Source organism: Oenanthe melanoleuca, chromosome 13 (genome assembly GCF_029582105.1).
Source record: "Oenanthe melanoleuca isolate GR-GAL-2019-014 chromosome 13, OMel1.0, whole genome shotgun sequence".
NCBI classification, from domain to species: domain Eukaryota; kingdom Metazoa; phylum Chordata; class Aves; order Passeriformes; family Muscicapidae; genus Oenanthe; species Oenanthe melanoleuca.
In genome coordinates this window covers 18,120,197-18,141,605 of record NC_079347.1, presented here as the reverse complement: position 1 = coordinate 18,141,605, position 21,409 = coordinate 18,120,197, and the positions used below count along the sequence as shown (strand labels likewise).

General features: G+C 40.9%; 2 protein-coding genes and 1 long non-coding RNA gene across 7 annotated transcripts; 2 read left to right on the top strand and 1 right to left on the bottom strand.

Annotated features, from left to right (window-relative positions):
* Window positions 1–3,506: 3,506 nt before the first annotated feature.
* LOC130258639 (uncharacterized) lies at window positions 3,507–6,751 on the top strand. The gene is made up of 2 exons (XR_008841526.1): window positions 3,507–4,812; window positions 4,931–6,751. It is a non-coding gene; the product is annotated as an uncharacterized LOC130258639 (long non-coding RNA).
* On the bottom strand, window positions 5,296–17,351 carry SLU7 (SLU7 homolog, splicing factor). 4 transcript variants are annotated; one of them, XM_056502209.1, is made up of 16 exons: window positions 17,267–17,351; window positions 16,652–16,828; window positions 15,898–16,051; window positions 15,590–15,670; window positions 14,858–15,022; window positions 14,646–14,711; window positions 13,241–13,288; window positions 12,614–12,745; window positions 12,250–12,347; window positions 10,823–10,890; window positions 10,510–10,649; window positions 9,638–9,799; window positions 9,103–9,207; window positions 8,850–8,924; window positions 8,515–8,619; window positions 5,296–7,573 (listed from the first exon to the last, which is right to left on the bottom strand). In XM_056502209.1, exons 2-16 carry the CDS (start codon window positions 16,813–16,815, stop codon window positions 7,394–7,396), a joined length of 1,743 nt encoding a protein of 580 aa, XP_056358184.1. In that variant the 5' UTR covers window positions 16,816–16,828; window positions 17,267–17,351; the 3' UTR covers window positions 5,296–7,393. The 4 variants fall into 4 exon arrangements, with proteins under 4 accessions (XP_056358184.1, XP_056358185.1, XP_056358187.1 ...); XM_056502210.1 differs by having other exon boundaries at window positions 17,009–17,307; XM_056502212.1 differs by lacking the exon at window positions 13,241–13,288 and having other exon boundaries at window positions 17,009–17,307.
* Window positions 17,352–17,456: 105 nt separating this feature from the next.
* On the top strand, window positions 17,457–21,201 carry PTTG1 (PTTG1 regulator of sister chromatid separation, securin). 2 transcript variants are annotated; one of them, XM_056502482.1, is made up of 6 exons: window positions 17,457–17,601; window positions 18,310–18,412; window positions 18,707–18,885; window positions 19,247–19,325; window positions 20,092–20,247; window positions 21,047–21,201. In XM_056502482.1, exons 2-6 carry the CDS (start codon window positions 18,331–18,333, stop codon window positions 21,124–21,126), a joined length of 576 nt encoding a protein of 191 aa, XP_056358457.1. In that variant the 5' UTR covers window positions 17,457–17,601; window positions 18,310–18,330; the 3' UTR covers window positions 21,127–21,201. The 2 variants fall into 2 exon arrangements, with proteins under 2 accessions (XP_056358457.1, XP_056358456.1); XM_056502481.1 differs by having other exon boundaries at window positions 17,542–17,696.
* The last annotated feature ends 208 nt before the right edge of the window (window positions 21,202–21,409 follow it).

Below are 21,409 nucleotides of genomic sequence, written 5' to 3'. Positions count from 1 at the left end.
ACCACATTAGTGTCAGAGAACATGACAGAACCAAGGCAAAAACCTCATCCCTGAACCAGCCACGAGTACTCCACCATCCCTCCATCACTACTGGGAAATAACCCAAGCATTCTTAGGATATTTACAAATCACAAAGTTTGCTCAGGTTTGCAATTGACAAACTTATGGCAACCATAATAAACAGGGCCAGGAGTTAAAATAAATAAGGGATTTTATAAAAGTAACACAGCTGACCTTCATTTTGCTTGTTCTTTGGTACCTAAACTCTCAGAGTACATTGACATGTTCTCAAATTTTTCTTCACACCCAGAAATATTCATATCCACATGGTGGATTTCCTAACTGAAAGCTAAGTCTTTCAGAAAAGCCTTGAATTTTTACAGGTGGTGCTTTCAGAGATGCATAAAATCTCCTGACACCCTGATAACCATGTCACAGGCTGCCATTGACATGACTCATTTCTGAGCACTGCCACGGTCACTGCACAAAACTGCTTGAGAGTAGAAAAGCAATAATTAGGATTATGGGCCAAAGTTTGCATCTTAATGTTGCTTTACAGACTTGCAGCTCCTGAAAGCAGGAACTTCCTATTCTGGATAAAATCTGCAGACATCAACGATCAACCAAGCAGGGGTGGTGTCTGTGTCCCATTCACTGCCACTGCCCCTTTACTGCCAGCAGGTAGTGCCAACACACAGAAATATGTACAGGCAGCAGGGACAGCAGAGAAACTCAGCACTGAAACAATTCCTCAGGCTGTGACTGACTCAAAGAGCCCCCAAACCATTCCTGGCTGAGCTCCATGGGGCAGGATAAGGTGAGGAGCTGTGGGCAGTGCTGGCCAAGCCCCCTGAGCCCTGCAGGGCTGTTCCCAGCACTGCTCCCTTCCCAGGTGCTGCAAAGTGCAGTGCAAAGGGACAGCAAGACAAATAGCAAATGCTGCCCATAAACACTCCCTCCAGCCACAGGGCTGCTGCCTCTCAGGGTTATTTTCATTCCTTGGCATCAGCTGGGATACAGATGGCTGTTACTGCTGCAGAACTAGGTCAGTGGCAGCACTGGTATCGAGGGAAAATAAAAATCCTGGATTTAGGCACCCAAGCTATCCAAGTAAGAGCAGCCTAATGGACAGAATAATACCCCTGAGAGATGTCATCAACCCCACTCTTGACAGATGTGGCTGCCCTACCCAGTGACCACACCAGGACAGAGGACTAAGGCAGTGTCAGTACTGACACATACTCATTACTTTCTCACTAGAATCCAATAATCCTTCTGCTTGACCTTATAACAACACATAACCAAGCCTTTCTCACACTGCCTGTTATCTAGTTAATTTGTAATCGTTTATAGAAGAAAAGTTAACAAAGTCACTGCTATTGTTCTAAGTCATCCTGATCTTCCATGGATCAAAGACAGGTCCCCGTGTTCCTTCAGTCCCTAGTTTAATACAAAATATTCTGCAGCCAAAGCAACACAGGGGAGTTTTCTCTCCTCATGCTTCTTCCAAGGCTGATTTCCCAATTCCCAGTCACAAAGAACAGGGTTTTTGGCTGCAGCATGGAGCAGAAGGAAGCAGCTATGTGTTGGGGAAGGAACTCTTGCAAAAAACTACCTTAAATTGATATGGCTTCTTTTAGTCATGTAAATCTTCTCTAGGAGTTTTGACTGAGTAAGGTTACATTTGTCCCTGGTAAAATAGATAAGGGTAGATCTTCAGGTGGGAACAAATCACATCTGGAAGCCCCATTAGAAAAGTAAACAAATACTTAGCTAACCAAATTTTGTTTTCCCATCTGAAACCACCTTGTGAGCACATTTAAGTACTACACCAGCAATGTCTGGGCTCTTTGAACCCATAGAAAAATCATCAGAGAATATCCTATCACACAGCCCTGGGATATTTTCACTTTCTGATTCAAGGGGCTGTACCAGCCTGGATAAGTAGTTTTAATTGATTTCACAGTTTAATATTTTTCCTGGATGTGTATCCAGCACTCTACCATCAAACAGAGATTTACCAGAAATCTCTGAGTCTCATAATGATTCCACACAAGTTAGTGGCAAAACTTTTTCTTCGAAAGAGAGAGCCTTCAAAAAAGAATCAGGACATTTTGCTCAGAGAATGTGTCATTCATCAGAAGCTGGAGACTCTCATTTTTCCAGATATTTATAAAGCAGAATTTAAGTACAACTTGTCACTACATTAGAAAATGTGCTCAGGAACCACACTTGCAGACACATATCAAAAGAGTAGCACAAAGTGCAAACAAACAGCTCTCCTAGGAAGGGTGATCTGTTTGTTTTGTTAAACACTGTAAAGTGCCAGGGAAGTAAGAGGAGAGGGACACCATGGTTCCCTTGGGGCAAGGGTCCAGTGCCAGTGGCTGCCTGCTTTTGTCATCACACATGTGCTGCTCTCCTCTGCACTTAGAAAAATAAACTCCAAGGTTGCTCCTGGCAGTTATCACTGCAGTCACAGAGCAGGGCAGCAGCTGACTTTGCTTTCCAGCACAATGGGGGCTCTGTTACAGGAGGCTGAATAAATATTGTGGTCATTAGATGTCCAAGAAAAAGGAGCACTACACGACTGAGTTCAGAGACAGAGCAGTGCAGCTCTGCCATGGTCCCAGACAAACTGAGGTACAGCAGTGAAGCCACAGCCCAGCAGTGGGGAGGGCTTAGAGCAAAAATTACAGTGACAAGAGATACAGAACACAAAGGTGTGGGGTTTGAGAACAGACTGATGTAGAATGACTGACAAGAGGTATTTCTTTCTTGTGTGCTTTTGTTTTGTGCAGTGCAGCTTTTAAATGCATAGACCCAGCAGGATCTGGTACACACCCCTGCAGTGTGGACTCCTTCCTGCAAGTGCTCAAGGCCAAGGTTGGACAAAGCTTGGAGAAACCCCCTAGGGGAAGGTATCCCTGCTCAGGGCTGGCTGGGTGGAGCTGGGTATCTTTAAGGTGCCTTCCAACCCAAACCATCCTGTGATTCTATCAATGTAGCTTTGGGGAAAAAAGAAAAAAAAAAAATCAGGCTGTCTCCCAATGGAACTTGAGCACATATTTTCACAAGTAAAAGCAATATTATTTTAGTAATTAAACACTCAAAAGGGTCTCAGAGGGCTCCAAGCAAACCTGGCTCATTAACAACAGAACATTCAGATGTGCTAAATGTTAGTTAGGTCAGGAGTCTGGAAATGCCAGTTAATCTTTTAAATTCTGGAGTTTTCCTGAACTTTAGAAGGCATAGGGATGACAGAATGATAAAAAACTATTTTACACTTAATATTTTAGGAAGCACCTATTTTCTTTTCTATAAAACATTCCTGCTAATAAGAACCTTATCCTGCAAGCCACACACAATGGAAATTTCCAAACAACTTTTGCAAGAGTTTTCACTATAGGAAAAACCTCAGGAACAAATTTCAAGATGGTTTTCATGTGGTAAAGTTGCAAGAAGTTATTAACAGAAAACAGGAAGCATACAAGGTGTCAGTTCTGAAAGTCCTAGGAGGGGATATACAAGATACTATGACCAATCTCTGCTTTTCAAATTTGATTTTATATACTTTGAAAGAAGCAATTTTCCTAGATATACCATGTGAAATTCTATTAGTCTCATCTAATGACAACAATTGACTTACAAACTAGCAAAGGTTTATTTTTTATTTAATATGTGCAAATTCGTTTTGTTTAACCATTCTGTTTTACATCATTTAGGCAAAATTACTTGTAATATATATATATATTTATATATATAAAGGTGCCTTGAACTAAACCCTTCTCAGACACAGAGCTGAGGAAAGCCCCTCAATGGACATATTTGGGCTACACAGATGTTTATCTAGTTTCATGAAGTAAGTTAAGGGCAAAAAGGAGCAAGTTGTTCATTTCCAATTCTCTGCTCTATTGACCACAGCACATTTCCTGTGTTAGATAACTCTGCCCCAGGTGAGCTTTGTGGGCATTGGCAAGGTCACTTCAGGTTATGGTCACAAATTCTTAGCCCAAGAGACCTGAGTGTGCCATGAATAAGCTCAAATTCCATTGGTGTGTTACAAGAGTTCTACTGAGCCTCCCAAAACCCCCCTGAGACACCTCTGAAATCCCATCAAAGCAATTCCAGACTGTGCTGCTTACCATGGGATTGGGGACTCTCCTCTGTGCTGGTGCTTGGGGATCTGCTGAGGGGAAAGGAGAGCAGCTGCTGCCAAGGGAGGGGCAGGGAGGGACTGAGACATCCCAGAGCTGCTACATCCATGTAGTTCTAAGCTTGGCTGCTGCATCTGCTGGATCCAAGGGGCTGTTCAGGCTTTGCTGGAAACACCACACTGCAGAAATATTAACTGAGCTTCCCAAGGAACAGATGCTGCTGATGGAGATTCAGCCTTCAGTTAAACAATTTATTTCAGCCAAGGGTTTGTGAGGAATTCTCATGAGACTGGAACTGGAAACACAACATTTTGCAGCAGTAGAAATGTGAGAGACGTGAACCTTGCCAGCCAAGATCTGCTGGAACTGCTTTTTGGCATTGTCCTATCACATACATCTTCAGTTTGACAAATGAATCAGTTAAGCAAGAACTGCACCAAATCATATCAGAAATCACTTTTTCAGCTTATTTACAAAGAACTTGAAAGTACAGGATTTTTTGTGCCAATTCCCCCGCCCAGATTAACTCCTTTCTCCCCACCCCCAGATATTTAAAACCATCAAAGAATGACCAAACATGGGAGGCAGTTTAACCAAGAGCCAGTAACTTGGCAAGGGCTGTGAATCTCCTGGAAGTGGGACACTTTTTTAGGTGGTTAACTCCTAGCAGTGCTGGAGGCAGCTAAAGCAGCAAACACAATCAGTACAGAACTCTTACCCCCCTGATCTTATGATTAAATTGTCTTGGAGCATCTACAAATGGTCTCCAGCAGCAGAACAGGTGAAAGCACAGAAAGAGGAAGGCAGAGAGGAGCAAACTGCACATCTGCCACAAGAACAAGCACACTAGGCCTGGATTAGACAGAAATATGAATTGTGGTTCTGATCTTAAAGTGGAAGGACCCTTGAATGTGTGAATCCTTCAGTCTGACAAACCCTTGGGTCAAACCTTTATGTTTTACAGGCTCTCAGATTGTCACAAAGCTCATCTCAAAAAGTATTTTACTATCAAAACCATTTGTTTCACAATCCATAGAAAGGTTGTTGACAATCTAAAAATATTTATCATTTTATATTAGTATTTTTTTCCACACAAAAACCCCTTGCTGATTATCATGAAAATGATCAGCACGAAACATTTGCTTTGAAGCAGGATTGGTATTTTTATTTATTGGACAGCCCAATGTAGGTGAAGAGCAAAATGGTATTTTTTAATTCTGACCATACTCCTTTCCTGTTCTTGGAGAAGCCTATACAGTAACTGGGACAAGTGCAAAAAACTTCATGATCCAAGAAATAACCTTACATATGTATGAAGTGCTGCACCAAGGATAAACTCCCAAAGAGGAGAAATGCCATTTCATATTTGTGACAAAAACCAGACAGGTCTGTTTATTCCTGATAGGTTCTAAGTGTATCAGCATTGCTTCACATTTCCTGCTACTCTGACAAATGTTTATCCATCTCACTGGAGTATATTCTAGCTGGAAATGTATGCATGAGGGTTTTTTTAAATCATCTGATAAATGTTGCAGCTTTTAAGAACAAGTCTCAGGATAAAAGGATAATGCTTTCTTCTCAAGGTTAAAATAAATAACCTGAAGCCCTTTAAAATAACTCTCTTCCTTTAGAGTTCAGATTAAAGAGCCGGCAAGGATCAACTATTGCCTCAAGTGCTTGGGTTGACTCATTGGTGAAAACTATATGCTAAATTTAGCAGTGAATTTTAATCCCTAAACAATCACTTAACATAAATTCAGTAGAGACTCAATGGATTAAAGCTTCCATGCAGTCAATCCACAGCTTACAAAGTTAGTCTTGAAATTTCCTTTGTGTTACTTCTTGTGCTATTTCTGAATCACCTCCTTTATTAAGAATCAAGTCTTTCAGACGAAACTTTTTTTTTTAGACTGAACTGCAGCTTTGAGAAAGGTATGTAAATAATTCAGGGAACCTTTCTGACAGCTCCTCTTCCCTCAAATTAAACTTGGTGCTGACCAAGCCAGCAGCAGTTGCAGTTGTGCTGGCACAACCTCAGGTGCTACAGCCCTGAGAAGAGCAATTCAGTTCAAATCAGCTAATTCAGATAGTTTGCTTTTACTGTGTGGCAGAGGATCTGACACACAGTAAATACTCAAAATTCTGGTCACCAATAAGAATATCAAATATTGTATTAATACAGAACTGCCTTGCAGAGCAGTGCAGAATTGCCATTATCAGCTACATGTGCCAAATCAAAACATTCAGTCCCCAAAGCACCTGTGAAATCACACACAGGACACTTACAGGTATGTTTTCTGTATCTACTTATTTATGGAGAAGAGCAGTTTTTCCTTGGAAAGACAGTTTAAGCCTCAATAGAAGCAATTCCCAAGCCTTCCAACTCTAAAGTCATGCTGTGCAGATTTTTTACACAGTTCTTCAACTTTTCATTAGTTAAAAGGGGAAAACTCCCAAATTAAGGACTAATATTGCCAGAATTAAGCAGATTCTGCTTCACCTTCTCACATAGGATTAGAGCCTAACACAGGTGTCACACCATGTCATCAAAAGGAAACCCAAGAACTCAGATCTTTGCAATTGAAATTTATCTGGAAATGTATCTGAAGAAACAACTAGAATTTAAAAATGCTACAGTCAGCTTCCCCTAACCCTTCCATTTAAAAGGCTAGACAGCACTTAAGATCTTTATATTGATGTAACCAGAACAAAGCAATAAATTTTTACATTTCCAAAGTACTTACTGCAAAGTTACCAAGAAACTATGTATTCTTTTCAATCATGAGACAGTCTTTACAAGAAAAAATGCTCTAGAAATAGTTGTGTCAATTTTTTGTCAACAGTTTTTGGTTCTATATTGACACCTGCTGACCATTTCTTCTGACTAGTTAGTTTTACTGTATCACAACTTTATGCATTAGTTGGCCAACTAAAGGTAGGATTTCAGCTAGATCTCTTCCCTTCAAGAATTTACAGAGTAGGTGTGTGTATTTTATCTACACATATATTACATATATGTGTGTATATGTATATGTCTGTATTTGTATACATACACACACATTTACAAAACTCCAGTAAGTAATAGACTTCATGTCTGCTGAAAGAAGCTTTCACAAAGTTCCTTGGAGCACAAAAAGGTCTCTGCCATTTTAGACATGTGCAAAGGAATCAAGTGTCTAGAGAGTTGTAAACAGCTGTGCAAAAAGCCTCATGTACTGGAATGATGCTCTCTGTGACTACTGCCCAAGGAAAGAGGCCATGGGGTCATCAGGTCTCTGCCTTTTCATTCTGTAGGCCTCCATCTCCTCTTCTGTTGGTTCCCTGGCTTCATACTGGCTGTTGTATGGTCTCTTCCTCTCATCTAACTGCATGATTTCTTTGATGTGCTGAAGTCGAGCCTCCTCAGCATTCAGAGCCTGAAATGAGAGCAAAGGGAATCAAAGATGCTACAATGGAAGTTAAACAAAAAAAACCTAATCAAAAATGCTACAATGGAAGTTAAACAAAAAACCCCAGCAATGAAGATTTGTCTGAGATTCTTGTATGATGGACAAGGAAGCACAAGGGTGGGATAGGCAATGCACATCTGTCTGGCCCACCCATAGCACATTTCACTTAATGCTTATTTTTTAATATTTAACATAAAATGATGGTAAAATACTATTTAGTAAACAAGACACTTCAATCTCTTTCCAAATGTCAACATCAAGTAAACTCACAGGATTTACCTAAAATATAATTGTGATCTAGCAAGTACAAATGAATTGTTTGTTACTTTTTACTATATGTTTGGGGTTTTAATTCCTAAATGCTTGGTGCTATCTCATTCCTCAAACTACTACTGCTGCTACTGGAAAAGATTTTTGTACCCTGCTCTAATTAACCATGGTTAATTAAGCAGCAGGCTGCTGTGCCCATGGAAGCACACCACTGCTCAGCAGAGGATGGCTTGGGCACAGTTACAGTACATCAACTGTGAGACTGGGCCAAGCCTGGGATACAAAGTGCTAAGCCAAGATTTGACTCTGCCTTTGATCTCTCCATCTTTCTTCAGTACATAAATCATTGTGTTCTGCAATGTCTTTTATGGACCCACAGGTGTAATAGGTTCCTAAACATGAAATCTAAGCCATCTAAATTAAGTCTTTCAAAACAAAATATTTATTGAAGGTTTGCCTGAGGAATCAGGGATGGACTATAGAACATCTAACAGCATTTTAAATTTAATTTAGCTAAAAATTAGCATCAAACTCCCCATGGTATATCACCAAGAACTACATTATAGGCTTCATAAAACTGATACTGTAAAATATGTCATGTTCCTTTTGCCACAAAGCCACTGAAAATTATAGTGTACCTTCTTTAGTTTTTCTTGCTTCTTCTTCTCTTCACCCTCACTGTCAGAATTTGAGCTCTTCTTGTGCTTCTTCTTTTTCTTCTCTTTCTGTTTCTCTTGGTGGATCTGTAAGGTGGGAAACAAGTTACTGTTAAGATTCAGCTTGCCAACATTAATAATACCCAAACCACTAAATCCAAACTTCTATTAATGTCATTTGAGAGCTCAGTTTTCAATGAAGATGTAATGCTCTAATAATGCAGTCTAGTACTTTTCAGTCTTATTATGACTCTACAGAATTTTGCAGTTAAAATGTTGAGAAGTATTTGTCTTCCTGAGAAAGGGGAACATCCTACCTCCATCAGTGTTTTGGGTTTTGTCATGTGTTCTTCCTCCTCAGGCTGCTCTTCCATTAAACTTGCCTCTGCATTCTATACAACAAACAAGAATAAGGATACCCTGTTACTGACCCTGAAAGGGGAAGGACAAAAAAAACCCCACAAATTGCTAAAAACCCAACCTCCCCCAAACAGGAACAGTCTAAACCTTAAGTAAGGAATATGAATGCTTTTTAGCTCTTTCCACATGAATAAACAAGAGAATACTTACAGCAATTTCTTTCCCAGCTTCTCCTGTACAGTAGGAGTACTTGACAAAGGAGTGACAGCACTTGTAACCCCACTTGCCTTCTTTCCAATACGAGCCCCAAATGCACTGCAAGAGAACAAACCACACAGTTCCTTCTGTAAGAGGCAGCCTAAAATTTACTCCTGAGCTGATACCCTGGGAAGTAAATTACTTAGACAGTCCAAAAGGAAGCTAAGAGAAATACTCTTGCTATTTTAAATAAGCCTTACAGGTACACTGCCAAAAAAGAGAACCACAATGGGAGAGGGTCAACTTACATTCAAAGTGAAAGGTTAATAGAGTAACTTCCCCTTTAGTTCAAGACTGCCATGGAAACTCTTCAAATTCACATCTCAACTATGAGAATTTGAGATTTCTCCTTAGCATAAAAGGCAGAGTGTCACACTGAGGCAGGAGAAATGTATTTGGTATATTAATTATATTGTACTGCATCCTAATATACCTTCAATGGGATGGTACTTAATTTTGAGAAAATTTAACACAACCTAGGACTTACTGTATGGTTGTTGATCTTCACATCCTCTTCATACTTAGAACAAGCAATAGCTTTCTCCTGTCCTTTGATGACTGTTCCATGCCTAGAATACTCCACATAATCTTCTGTTTGAGCTAACAGCAGTTCAGCTGGAGGGGCATCTAAATGTTCTTGTCCTCCATACTAAAATGCAAAAAGAAAAGACATAATAGTTTTGAAAAAAACCCCACCTTTTATATAGTTAAGCAAACATTTCCAGAACAGCATCTTTGGTAACTTGCCAAGAAGGCACAGAAGTGGACAGAGATAGTTTAGTCTTTAGTGAAGAGTTAAGACAGAAATGCATCATCTCCTATGGCCACTGTGGTGTCTTTTGGTGTTTGGTTTTGTGGGGTTTTTGGTGTGTGTGGTTTTTTTTGTTGTGTTTTTTGTTTGGTTGGTTTTGTTTTGTTTTATGCTTGGAGAATGACAACACTGATATTCCTCACTTAAAGCAGAGAAACTTCAGAGACCAAGCCAAACAGCTTGGGTACAATGGGAGCAATACTTCCTGTCCCCCTCCACACTTGAATGTTGATGTAGTTAGAATGTAAATGGGATAATTCAGTTTTTTTAAGTTGTTTAAAAAACAAAAAAAAGTAAGTATTTATCTAATAGACTGTATCCAAAATTTAAGTTGGAAAGACAAATTTCATCAGTGGAGAAATTCTGACAGTTAAGGGAAGAGGTCTCAATAACATAAATATCAGCAGACCTTCAAACATACCAATACTAAATAAAAAAATTCATCAATTAATGAGATAGTGTGTACAAATATTAAAATATTTTATTCCCCAAGACCCAGACTTCAAACTCAACAGAATTCCTATTAAATAAACCCAAAAGCCTATTACCTTTTCTAGGATGCTTTCTTTCTGCTGTGCCTTGAAATCTTCTTTTTTCACTTTGAAGGATTTATAAAGGAGCTCTAATTTTGTGGGGTCTGCTTGAAGATGAACTTCAGAGCCTTTGTCATAAGCCTCCCAGGCAAACACTGTGAACACAAGAGGTTCCATTGAACACTTGCACATTCAAATTCCATTCTTTAATTCTGAAGCAATTTGAAAAAGGCCTCAATCTATATTTTTCTCTTTTGCAAGAAAGCAGGGCTGTTAAGTATTTTAAGTCAATTTCCTTCAATAAACCCCAACCCTAAACCCCACTTACACTGAGTCTGTGCCATTGAGATGGTATCGCCTGTGTAGCGAACAAAGTTGTCACCTGCATAACCAACCCTGCAGAAAAGAAAACAATTCTTAGCATTTGTAATGTCATCTCCTCTTAAATACAAACACAGAAGTGCAGCAGGCAAGTTAAAATTCTCTTGTGCACTAAAATTAAAAACTGAAAGAGAAGAAGGTGCATTCAATTGATATATGAAAGTAAAACCTAACTTCCTATAAAGCCATGAAAGCATTAGGCACCTCTCAAAAACCATGATGTCTGTGCTCACAGGGACACATGACACAGATCTGGAGCTCTACCTGAGATGCCAAGCACCAGAAGTTAAACTTGGACCTAGTTACACAATAAACATGCATAAACAGTCTGTGATATTCCAGCACAATGTTTCTCACTTCTGGGTTTCTGACTCTTCAATCCAGACCCAGCAGATCTGGGTGAGTTAAAGAAAGCCTGGGACACTTTAACTGCTCTCAGTGAAGCTGAGACACTTGTGCTCAGCCCTTGAAAAGATGCACGGTCAGTACAGGAAGCACACACTGAGCATCAAATAATGCTAGCAATCCAATTCCCCACTTTTTCATCTTCCCCAAGCCACTCTGAAAGATTTAAAGTCTGCAAAGCTGTGGCAGAAACTTAGATTCAATGAAGGTCAAATTATGACTTGAAAGAGTAGCAAAAGCATCTGCATCTAAAAAAGAGAACTGACTGGCATTACTCTAGCTGGAGGCAAGGAGAGGTGGAAAGAGCATTATTTGCCATCATTCAGGAATTGTCATTCTATTTTAGGCAGCAAGCTAATCCAATTACTGTTCTCTCAATAAATGTTTTACTCACAGACTGTTTACTCTGTATGTTACCAGCACAACACAGGTCAAATGTCTGATTCAGGGCTTAAATGAGACAGCCAGGTGTGCAGCCAAAAGCCAGCAGTTTTAATTAAACTATTTAGAGAATGCCAAAGCTTTCACAGCTTTTCTATGCACAATCCATTAATATAGGAGGAGATCTTACTCCTAATTCAAATATTTTGTTAGCTACCACAAACACAACACACTAGCCTCCAGAACCAAGAAACAAGGGATAAAGTTTAAGATTTGGTTACTGAAATACTTTGCTTAAATATAATTATTGTTTGCAGGTCAACTCTAGATGAAACAATGTCCTAACCCTTGTACACATAATTACACTAAACCATGGTCCACATGTCCCTGAAAATTAAGGATCAAAAATACCACTTGTATATACTAAACCAAGAAGTGTTCCTAAATAAAACAGATTTTTTCCAGGTTTACCAATATGCATATATGTAATTGACTAGAAATTCATTGACTAAATGGCATGCAGTTAAAAGAAAATATAAAACTATTAATCTAATTTTAAAGAATTTTGTGGCCCTCGTTCTTACTTACTCGTCTGGATTCTTGCCTGTGTTGGCATAAGGGTTCTCCCTCATTGCTCTTGTTTTGGGATCATAATAAGCAGAGTTTGGATCTAGATTCCTCAAGTACTAGGGAAAAAAAAAAAAGATAATTTATATTTATGATTTTGAAAGACATGAGGTTACTTTTGCCTCCTCCAGTTCAGATGTTTTAAAAAGTTCTATCTATGCAAAAGGTAATGGTGATGAAGTCATAACATGGACAGGGATAGAACTGAGAACAGACCTCAACTTCCAAACTCCCATAAACAAAGTCATTAATAACTGAAAGTATAATTTGTTGAAATGAACTCTCAAGAATTCAGAAGAGCATCTGCACAGAATTCTTTACTCACCTTAGCAATATCTTCCCGGATCCGTAGATTTCGGACGGTGATGCGTCTTTTGGAGTCAAAGTTCTGCCCAGGCATATCGATGTCATCTGCGTATTTGTCTTCATCTTCATCCTCACTGTTATGATCTCTTTCCTGAGGAGAAATGGAGAATTTCTAACTAAAGGAGTTCCATCACTCTGGAGACATGTGCAGGAATCTGATTTTAGTGGTTTCCTTAACATTCAGCAATCCCTGTAGTTACAAGGCAGCACAGTTCACCTGGGCTTAAGTGTGCTCTCAGGCTAATCTAACGTTCAACGCTTCAACACTCTTGCTAAAGAATTTTCATACCCTTCTATGGAAATAGTTATCAAAACATAACTATGATGATATTAAGAAAACAGTTAATTTGGTCAAAATATACCACATGTTAAAATCTAGTTAAGTGCTTGCATCTCTACTGTTTGATAACACAAAGGAGTTAAAACAAAGAGCCTCTTTATGAAATCCAGCATCCTCTGCCCAGAAGAAGAGGTAGGCAGTGGCATGGACAAAACATTCAAACCCTTGTGCCACCCTTGTTTTACTGTTCCACTAACTACAAGTTCTCTCTTGCCCATGGTGTGATGCAGTGGGTAATCATCTTACTGTCTGTGAATTTGATTCCTCTTCTCCCCACTGGTGTCTTGGGGAGTTCTGCAGCAAACAAAGAGCACATCAGCAGAGAAGACAAGACAGTGGAAAAAGGCAAGCTGGCAGGGATACAAAGGGCAATCAAAGCAGAGCTTCATGTTGGATACAAAATACAATTTAACAGTGGCCCCAAATGCAGAAACATTGCTACAAAACATTGTAGAAAAATGCTCTTAGCTGTCTGTGACAGACACACATTGGACAACTTTTCACTGTATCGCAAACAAAATTTCTAATTCTTTGCAAGAATAGCAAATTCTAAAACTGTTGCTGTTATTTAGAGCTTGCTATGTCTTTAAACACCGAGGATTTAGACTATTGTGTAAATACAACCAAGTTTCAACTCTGAAAGCTTAAAAAAAAGAATTAAGGAGATATGTATTCAAGAATTTAGGCAGGATTTACAGGAATACTAAGCATGAAACAGAAGGCAGAATTTAAGTTCAACAAACACAGCCAGATTTTATTTTTTAAAGCTGCTTATTCTTCAACTGAAAAATACTTGCAGCAGTAAAGACAGAAACTGCTGTGAGCCCTGGAACATGGATCAGCAACTGGCCAGCTCTGGTGATGAAAATCAGTCTCAGTCCCCACCCTCTGAGACAGTTCTTAAGTTTCAAACACACTTTTCTTCTTACAGTTCCATTTTATAGGCAGTATGTATGTATATAAGCTAACAGTGTTTGCTTCATAAAATGGGCATAAAAAGAGGAAGAATCTCTTCTATTGTGGAAGTCAAAGCACTGTAGTTTGGACTGGGTGGCATACTGAGCTCACTCTGCCACCTAGTGACGACCCACGAGGGGACAGCACAGCCTCTGCAAGGAGGCTTTAAAAACATACTTTTGACCAGAAGCAGTCCCTATCTTTTCCCCATTTTGTAAGTCACTGTGCAGTGACTTCATCTTAAACCAATTTAAGAATTTTCTTTTTCTTAAGGAAACACCTTCCTATTCCAATTTATATTAAACACTACTAAATCAATGCACAGTCATCACCTCAGCACTAGTCAGTCTGTACCAACCTTTAAATATGAGAAAAACATTTCAGTATATGAAAAAAAATTACTATATGGAAAACAAGTTCTTCTGACTCAAAATTCCATGTCATTAATTTCAGCAACAATAATAATCACAAAGAATTTTTGCCCATAAGGGGAACACAAAGCAATTCCCATTTCAAAGAACATGCTTCAAGTTCTTGAGTGTGACATGCTGGTGCTAGGAAAACCTTTAAATTACTGAAGTGTATAAAACCCAACAGCAGACCCTGTATAGAAAATAAAAGGGTCAGAAAACAGAAATAATCTGTTTTATATTCATTCAGCATAAGCAAAAATAGATTAGTTAAGTTTACTTACCACTTGCTCCAGCTTCCCTGATGCCAACTCCTCCTGAAGCTTCTGGGCTTTCAGGGTACGTTTGGCCTGTGCAGCATGAAAAAGCATTTGTTTAAATATTTCCTTTTAGCACCAGCTCCAATATCAACAGAGCACATCACAAGTGCCCCTCCTCCCAGCCCAGCCACACCAAACCCTAACTCTCTCCCCAGTGAATCACAGCACCTACGTACCAAATCAACCTTGGAATATTCCTCGACAATTTTCATGTGCTCCTCTGGGTTATAACCATTCCACCTGTCTCGCTTCCCATCATAGTCAAACATCAGCTGAGGCTGCACATGCTCATCTGGGGCAATATTCATGCCTGTGTATTTTGCTCCAACTTTCCTGGGTCTCTGGAAGAAAAAAAAAAAATGGTTAGATCAGTCCATTAAGTTACTTACTGACTCATATATCTGTTTAAAAATACTGTCAATCAAGCTCCTCTAAAGCAAGTTAAATTCAGCACTCTAACACTTGGATTGTAAATAAATGCAAGTAGTTCTTCACTTTTATGTACCCCAACTGACTTCAAACTCCATAAATTCTTGTTTATATTCTCTACAATTAAGAAAGCAATTAAAACAGTTCCTGGGGACAGCTTCTACCTGAGATGAAACAGAAAGACAGACACAACAGCACTTGAGTTAATGCAGTTAACATGAAAGTAATGTTTCCACCTATTTCAGATCTTATTACTAACAGAATTGATGGATGACACACTGAATTGTGTCACTTTCCCCCTTTACCTTTCCTACATAATAATTTCTTTAGAAATCTCTAGACCGTCTCTCTCTACCTGTAACATTTCTCAGAACAGCGTCTCCAAAGCCAGTATTTCATCTATAGCCACCTATTTTTCACAAGGATTAAGATCCCTGTGGCATTCAAAGCCATTAGGAGAGGGCAGAAGTGAAGTTTACCTCCATGCAGTCCTTCTTCTTGTGGGTCAGGGCCCCGCAGTTCTCACAGGCTCCCTTGCGGTAGCGCGTGGCCACAGCGTGCTGAGGAGACAAGGCAGTGCTGGGGACTCTGGCACATTCAAACAGCTCCCAGCCACAGCTGGGATTTTCAACACCTCTCAAGCGTGCACACCTTCCCCAAAGCCCAAACAGGTGTTTTGATTGTCACCACACACTGCTGAATAAAGATTGCTCCAAAGCACCCAACCAGAAATCTCCTCATGTCATCAACCCAGACCCTTATTTCATGAGACAAAGGTTTTGCATACCTCCTGAACTCCCCGTTTGTACCAATCTCCAGAGGAGTTATACTGCTTCTGCTTCTCTGGCTGAGGTCTCTGATGCTTCAGGGTGGGTCTTTTAGAGGGATCTATGTACCATGGTACTGAGGAGATGTACTGAGGAATGTGAGGGTTGATATCTCTGGAAAAAATGTGCAATGAATACATGGCATGAGGGAAAAAACCCAAAACAACCTTCACATTAAAGTTCAAGTGCTTTAGGAGTGATAACAAATAATGAAGTTGGTACAATGCACTACAAAATAAATTTTCAGTTTGATAAACACAGATTTTGAGATTTTGTTGCCACCTAATTCACCTAAACTCCTAACTCCAAATCAAATTGCTTACTCTGTGTAAGTGAGCAAAAAAACAAAATAGCAACATTTCTCTTCTCAGTAGCAACAAGTCCTGTACAAGCAAGAGAGAGAGGCCACAGATGAAGTACACAGTGAAAGACCCCTATACTATGTTTTGCTCACTTTTAAAACACCACATTATTAGCTTCATGGATTGGACTTTTTAGCAGAACTGCCAGTAGCTGACAGAAGACAACATTGAATCACATTTTTCTAGAAAATATCTGATGACTAGAATATTAAAAGACAAAGTTCAACTATTTACTTCTACTGTAACTCCCACTGAAATCATGTGTTACCCTCACAATTGTTCTGCAACCACAACAGGAAAGGACATTTTTCCTCAGCAGCTTTAGAATAATCACAGCTTTAGCACCACGTACTTTCCTTCTTCATCCACTTCTGCAGGTGCATTTCCCAGTTTTCTCTGCTCTTCTAATTCCTTCTTTTTCCTCCAATCTTCCCTCGTCATCTTCTTTGGTTCCTCCAGGCTCACATCGTTTGTCCCTCCTGCAGGAGGGGCGTTCGCTACCGCACCTGAGGCCATTTTAGCTTTTTTCCTTAGCAAAAAAAAAAAATTTAAAAAATTAGAAGACACATGAAGAACCTTACAGATCAATACCCTCCGACTTCACAGCTCTTCAACGAGATTTTTTGTCAGTCAGCGAAATGAGCTAACTCCGTGTTACGCATTCCTAACATACCTCTGTCCTGAGAAATAAACCCCACTGCCGAAATACCTTTTTGTTAACGTAACACCCGGGTCTGCGCGGACCCCGGAAGAGACGCGAGAGAGCGACCGCAGCGAAACAGCGCCAGGCCTGGGCACAGGCTGGGGCAGGGAACCCCAGCACTTCCTCGGAGCCTAGAGCAGCCGCCCTCACGGGTCCCGGTCCCGGTCCCGGTGCCAGTGCCGGTGCCAGTGCCGGTGCCGGTGCCAGTGCCAGTATCGGTCCCGGTGGCGAACACCGCCCGTCCCCTCAGCCCTGTTTACCTACCAGGCCGCACCGCCGCCCCACAATGCCCCGCGGCCGCGCTCACTTCCGGGGCGGAGCCACGCCCCTTTCCACCCGTACCCGCCCCGTCCCTGAGCGCGCGAGCGGCGGCGCGAGCGGCTGGCTCAGCCAATCAGCTGCCCCGCGGGGGGCGAAGGGACCAATGGGCGGTGCGAGCGGCGGGCTCAGCCAATCAGCTGCCGCGCGGGGGGCGAAGGGACCAATGGGCGGCTCGCGGCCGGTTTAAAGCGCGGCGCCGTTGGGGCTGGGGCTGCTCTGACTCCTTGGAGTGGTCTGGCTCGGTGGCTCCGGTCTTCCCTGCGCTGTCGCTTTCTGAGGCGAGCTGAGGGTTCGGGAGCTCGGCTGGTCTGGGACTGCGATTCTTGCTTTGTGCTTCAGGCTGTACAGAGAAAAGGCGTTTCGCCCAGAGAAAGTCTGGGAAGGGTTTGGAGCGCGAGTCTGATGAGGAGTTGCTGAGGGAGGGGAGGGGGCTCAGCCTGGAGAAGAGGCTTGGGAGAGGCCTTATCACTCGCTGCAATCACCTGAAAGGAGGTTGCAGCCAGGTGGAGATGGGTGCATTAAGGACAAAAAGAAATGATATCTTGCTGTGCTGAGGGGGATTTTAGTTAGCCATTAAGAAGAATTTCTGAGAGAAGGCGGTTAGGCGTTAGAACGGGCTGCGCTGGCAGGTGGTGGAGTCACTGTTTCTGGATGTGGCACTCGGTGCCACGGTGGTGTTTAGGTTGGGCTCCCTTATTTAGAGATTTTTTTTTCCAGCCTCACTAACAGCCTCACTGAGATTTCGTGCAGATCTCTTTAATGAGGAATTGTTTGCTCACCTGTGTAATGGCAGTGATGAGCCCCGAGCAGGAGCACTAATAATGCCTTCAAACCTGAGGGTCTTTAGCTGAACACTGTGTAATGCTGGGAGGAAGGGTTTGTTCCCCTTGTCTGGAGACCAGTATGTGATAGTTCTGTTTTTAATGGGGCTTGTGATGAGGCAAATGATAGAAAGTGTTTCCCTTTTTCTTCTATGAACTCTACAGGGTAGTCTTACCAATCTGAAGATGGCAACTCTGATCTTTGTTGATCAGGAGAATGGTGAACTTCGTGCTCCCAAGAGTCAGCTGAAGCTCCCTTCAGGATCTTGTGGGTATTTGCTGCCCTGAGGCAGTAAGAGATCAAATGAATCACTTTTTGTTATTCCTTGCTTTTAATTGTAATAGCTTTCTATTCATAAATCCACTTACCCAACCAGTTCTTCCAAGCTCATCAGTTAGTTAAAAATTGAAGGTAACTCTTGCTTTTGTCATAAGTGTGGCTTATGCTTGTGAATTATTGATGGTGAGCAGTGATTTCCATGACAGCTAATTTTCCAACATGTGCACTTAGGCAAGCTTTAGGGTTGCTGAAGTTTGCTTTTTTTCTTCCTCCTCATTCCAGCAAAAGTCTTGGCTGAAAGAACACAAGTTAACACTCCACTTCCTAAAAAAGGAATTAATACTTCTCCAGTCACGTCTCGCTCTGTCAGAAAGGTTCTGGGAAATGTGAATAAAACTGAAGGAGTCACGAACAAGATGGATAAGATAAAACAGAAAAATCAGCCTTGCACTGTGAACAAAGTGAGTACAACACACTTAATGCTGGGGAGGAGGGGAAATCCATCATTTACCTGCTGTTGTGGCTTAGCTCTGATATAATTAAGCACCACACAAGTGCTCCCTCTTTGATGGGATAGGGGTGAGAATTGGAAGGGAGAATGTGAGAAAAATAATAGGCTGAGATTAAGGCAGTTTAATAATTAAAAATCTCAGAAAAACAAAGCCTTGTCTTATTTGTGTTGAAGGCATTAGAATTTAGGCCTGGCTGAGAAAAGTATGACAGGTATGCTTGTCTGTAGACCTGAACAGCTCAAGAAGGTTACTACAAATATTCTATAGTTGCTCAAATAATCTTACTTCCTCTTTTTATGACTAACAAAAGACTGGATTGGAAAGCTGCCATACAGTGGCTGAAGAAGATTGGCCAGAAATAGAAAATATGTTTCCTGTGGATCCTCAAGGTAAGAACTATTGATGTAATTATTAAAACTAACAATAGGGCTTTCATGAGTGGTGGCATTATTCTAAGAATTTGTCCAAGCTACTGTGGCACACAAGCCAACATTGCATTTCTCCTGAGTCCTTTCTGAAACATAAGGGTGCTTGCTGGTTCTGAAATATTTAAACAAGAATGAAATGGTATTTCTAACAGGAATGGCTGTGCCTCAGATGTGTTATTCTGAGTCTCTTATTGTGGTGACAAGAACAAGTTCCAAATAACCATGTATTAGCTTCTTAGTTCATTAGTGGCAAGCATTCAGAGGAATACAGAAGAGTGTGCTAAGATGGCTTGTAACTGAAGATTTTCCTACTTCTGTAGGATATAATAGTTGAAGATGAAATGTCTAAAGCTGTTCTTAGGCCAGCTCATTTTAGATATTTTATCTCAGTCCTTCAAATTGTGTCCTTAAAGCTTTCCTCTTTGTGTGGATGTAAATGTGTGAAAACTGCTGTGCCAAAGACTGCAGTGTTGATGAAACATAGATGCTTTGCTTACTGAAGGTACTAACTGCTTTGCATTATGACTTCTATTAGGCAGTCTAGTGTTTTCATCAGGGAGTATGGGGTGTGTGTATGGTATTTCATGGACAACTAAAAGGTGCAATTGCAAGTAAATGCCCCTAAGGGGAGACTGTTTTGTAGTTTTAAATTGACTCCCTTTTCATTTAGTCTAGAAGAGTTTGCAGCTTCCCAGGCTACTGCACATTTACCTTCTTTCTTAAACAGACTTTGAGAGCTTTGATCTTCCTGAAGAACACAAACTAAGCAATATCAATCTGTGTGGTGTTCCCCTCATGGTATTTGAAAGGACATATGACAGATGTGTCCAAATGGTTCCTTCACCTGTGAAGATTAAAGATTGTGAGTTTTCGTGGGAATCCAGTAAGTGGAAACTTTTTATATGATTTTCAATACACACAGTGCTCATCAGTGGTTAGGGTGAAACCTAGCTGGCTACAGCAGTGAATTGCTGTGGCTGTCTAACCTACCAGAGGAGTGCACCAGTATCAAACAGCTTCCACTGGGCAGTCAGGCTCAATGTACCTGGCCAACAGTTCAGGCAATTGTCTCAGAGTGCTGTTGCTGACTTAGGCACTTAAGAAAAGTGAGACAAGGAATTCATTCAGTTCCCATCAACAGGCAAGTGTTTAGCATCCTCACAACAGCAGGGCTCCATCACATACAGTGGTGGCTTGAGAGGACAAGTGTCATAACTCTAAATGTCCCTCCTTTCTTCTTCCTTCACCTTTATCTATTGAGTATAACACCATATAGTCTGGGATATCTCCTGGGCCCCTTGGGGTCAGCTGTTCTGGCTTTGTTCCTTTCCAGATACTTGAGTGCTCTGAGCTCCTTACTGGTGGAGTGAGGAGTGGAAAAGGCCTTGACTCTATTGCTGAGCAGTGCTCACATAACTAAACTATCCCTGAATTGTCAACACTGCTTCCAGCACAAATCCAAAACACAGCCCATAGCAGCAACTGTGAAGAAAATTAACTACCCAGTGAAAAGCAGTACATTGAGCAATCTTTTGTGGTGCATTGCAAGCTAATTAGTTAGGTGGCATTAGCTTACACAATGAAGCCATATTTCCCTAGCTTGTTCAAGAGTTTCATGCTGAACACTTGTGAGAGTGCATTCTGAGTTTGAGAAACTAATTTGATTTATTTCTAACTTCCAGACTTGCTAGAATCAACTGCTGATTTCCTTGCTACCCTGGATGAGATCATTGACATGCCACCTCCAAATTACGATGTTTAATGTGTGTTCTGAAGTTTCTTTTGAGGTCAAATTTCATGTAGTTCTGTATTTCAATAAAGGCTAGTTTAACCTATATACTATTGTACTTGTCCTGTTTCAGTGAGCCCAAGATGTGGGTAGTAAAATAGAGCTTTGAGGAGTTATCTGACAAGCAGCTAAAGCAGAGCCTGGATAAGCTTCTAAGTAAGGCTATAATACACTGTCACCCATATCTAGGAGTTAGTACCTGCTGGCTGGAGTGTGTGAGATGGATTGAAATCCTTCTGCCCTCACTGCCTGACTT

Coding starts and splice junctions, on each gene's coding strand:
- PTTG1 (XM_056502482.1), top strand. CDS start 18,331: ATGGCAACTCTGATCTTTGTTGATCAGGAGAATGGTGAACTTCGTGCT. Junction 18,886..19,246: donor AGCCTTGCACTGTGAACAAA/GTGAGTACAACA, acceptor GACTAACAAAAG/ACTGGATTGGAAAGCTGCCA. Junction 20,248..21,046: donor TGAGTTTTCGTGGGAATCCA/GTAAGTGGAAAC, acceptor TCTAACTTCCAG/ACTTGCTAGAATCAACTGCT.
- SLU7 (XM_056502209.1), bottom strand. CDS start 16,815: ATGGCCTCAGGTGCGGTAGCGAACGCCCCTCCTGCAGGAGGGACAAAC. Junction 10,891..12,249: donor ACAGGCAAGAATCCAGACGA/GTAAGTAAGAAC, acceptor TCTTTTCTGCAG/GGTTGGTTATGCAGGTGACA. Junction 9,800..10,509: donor AAGAAAGCATCCTAGAAAAG/GTAATAGGCTTT, acceptor TTTGCATTTTAG/TATGGAGGACAAGAACATTT.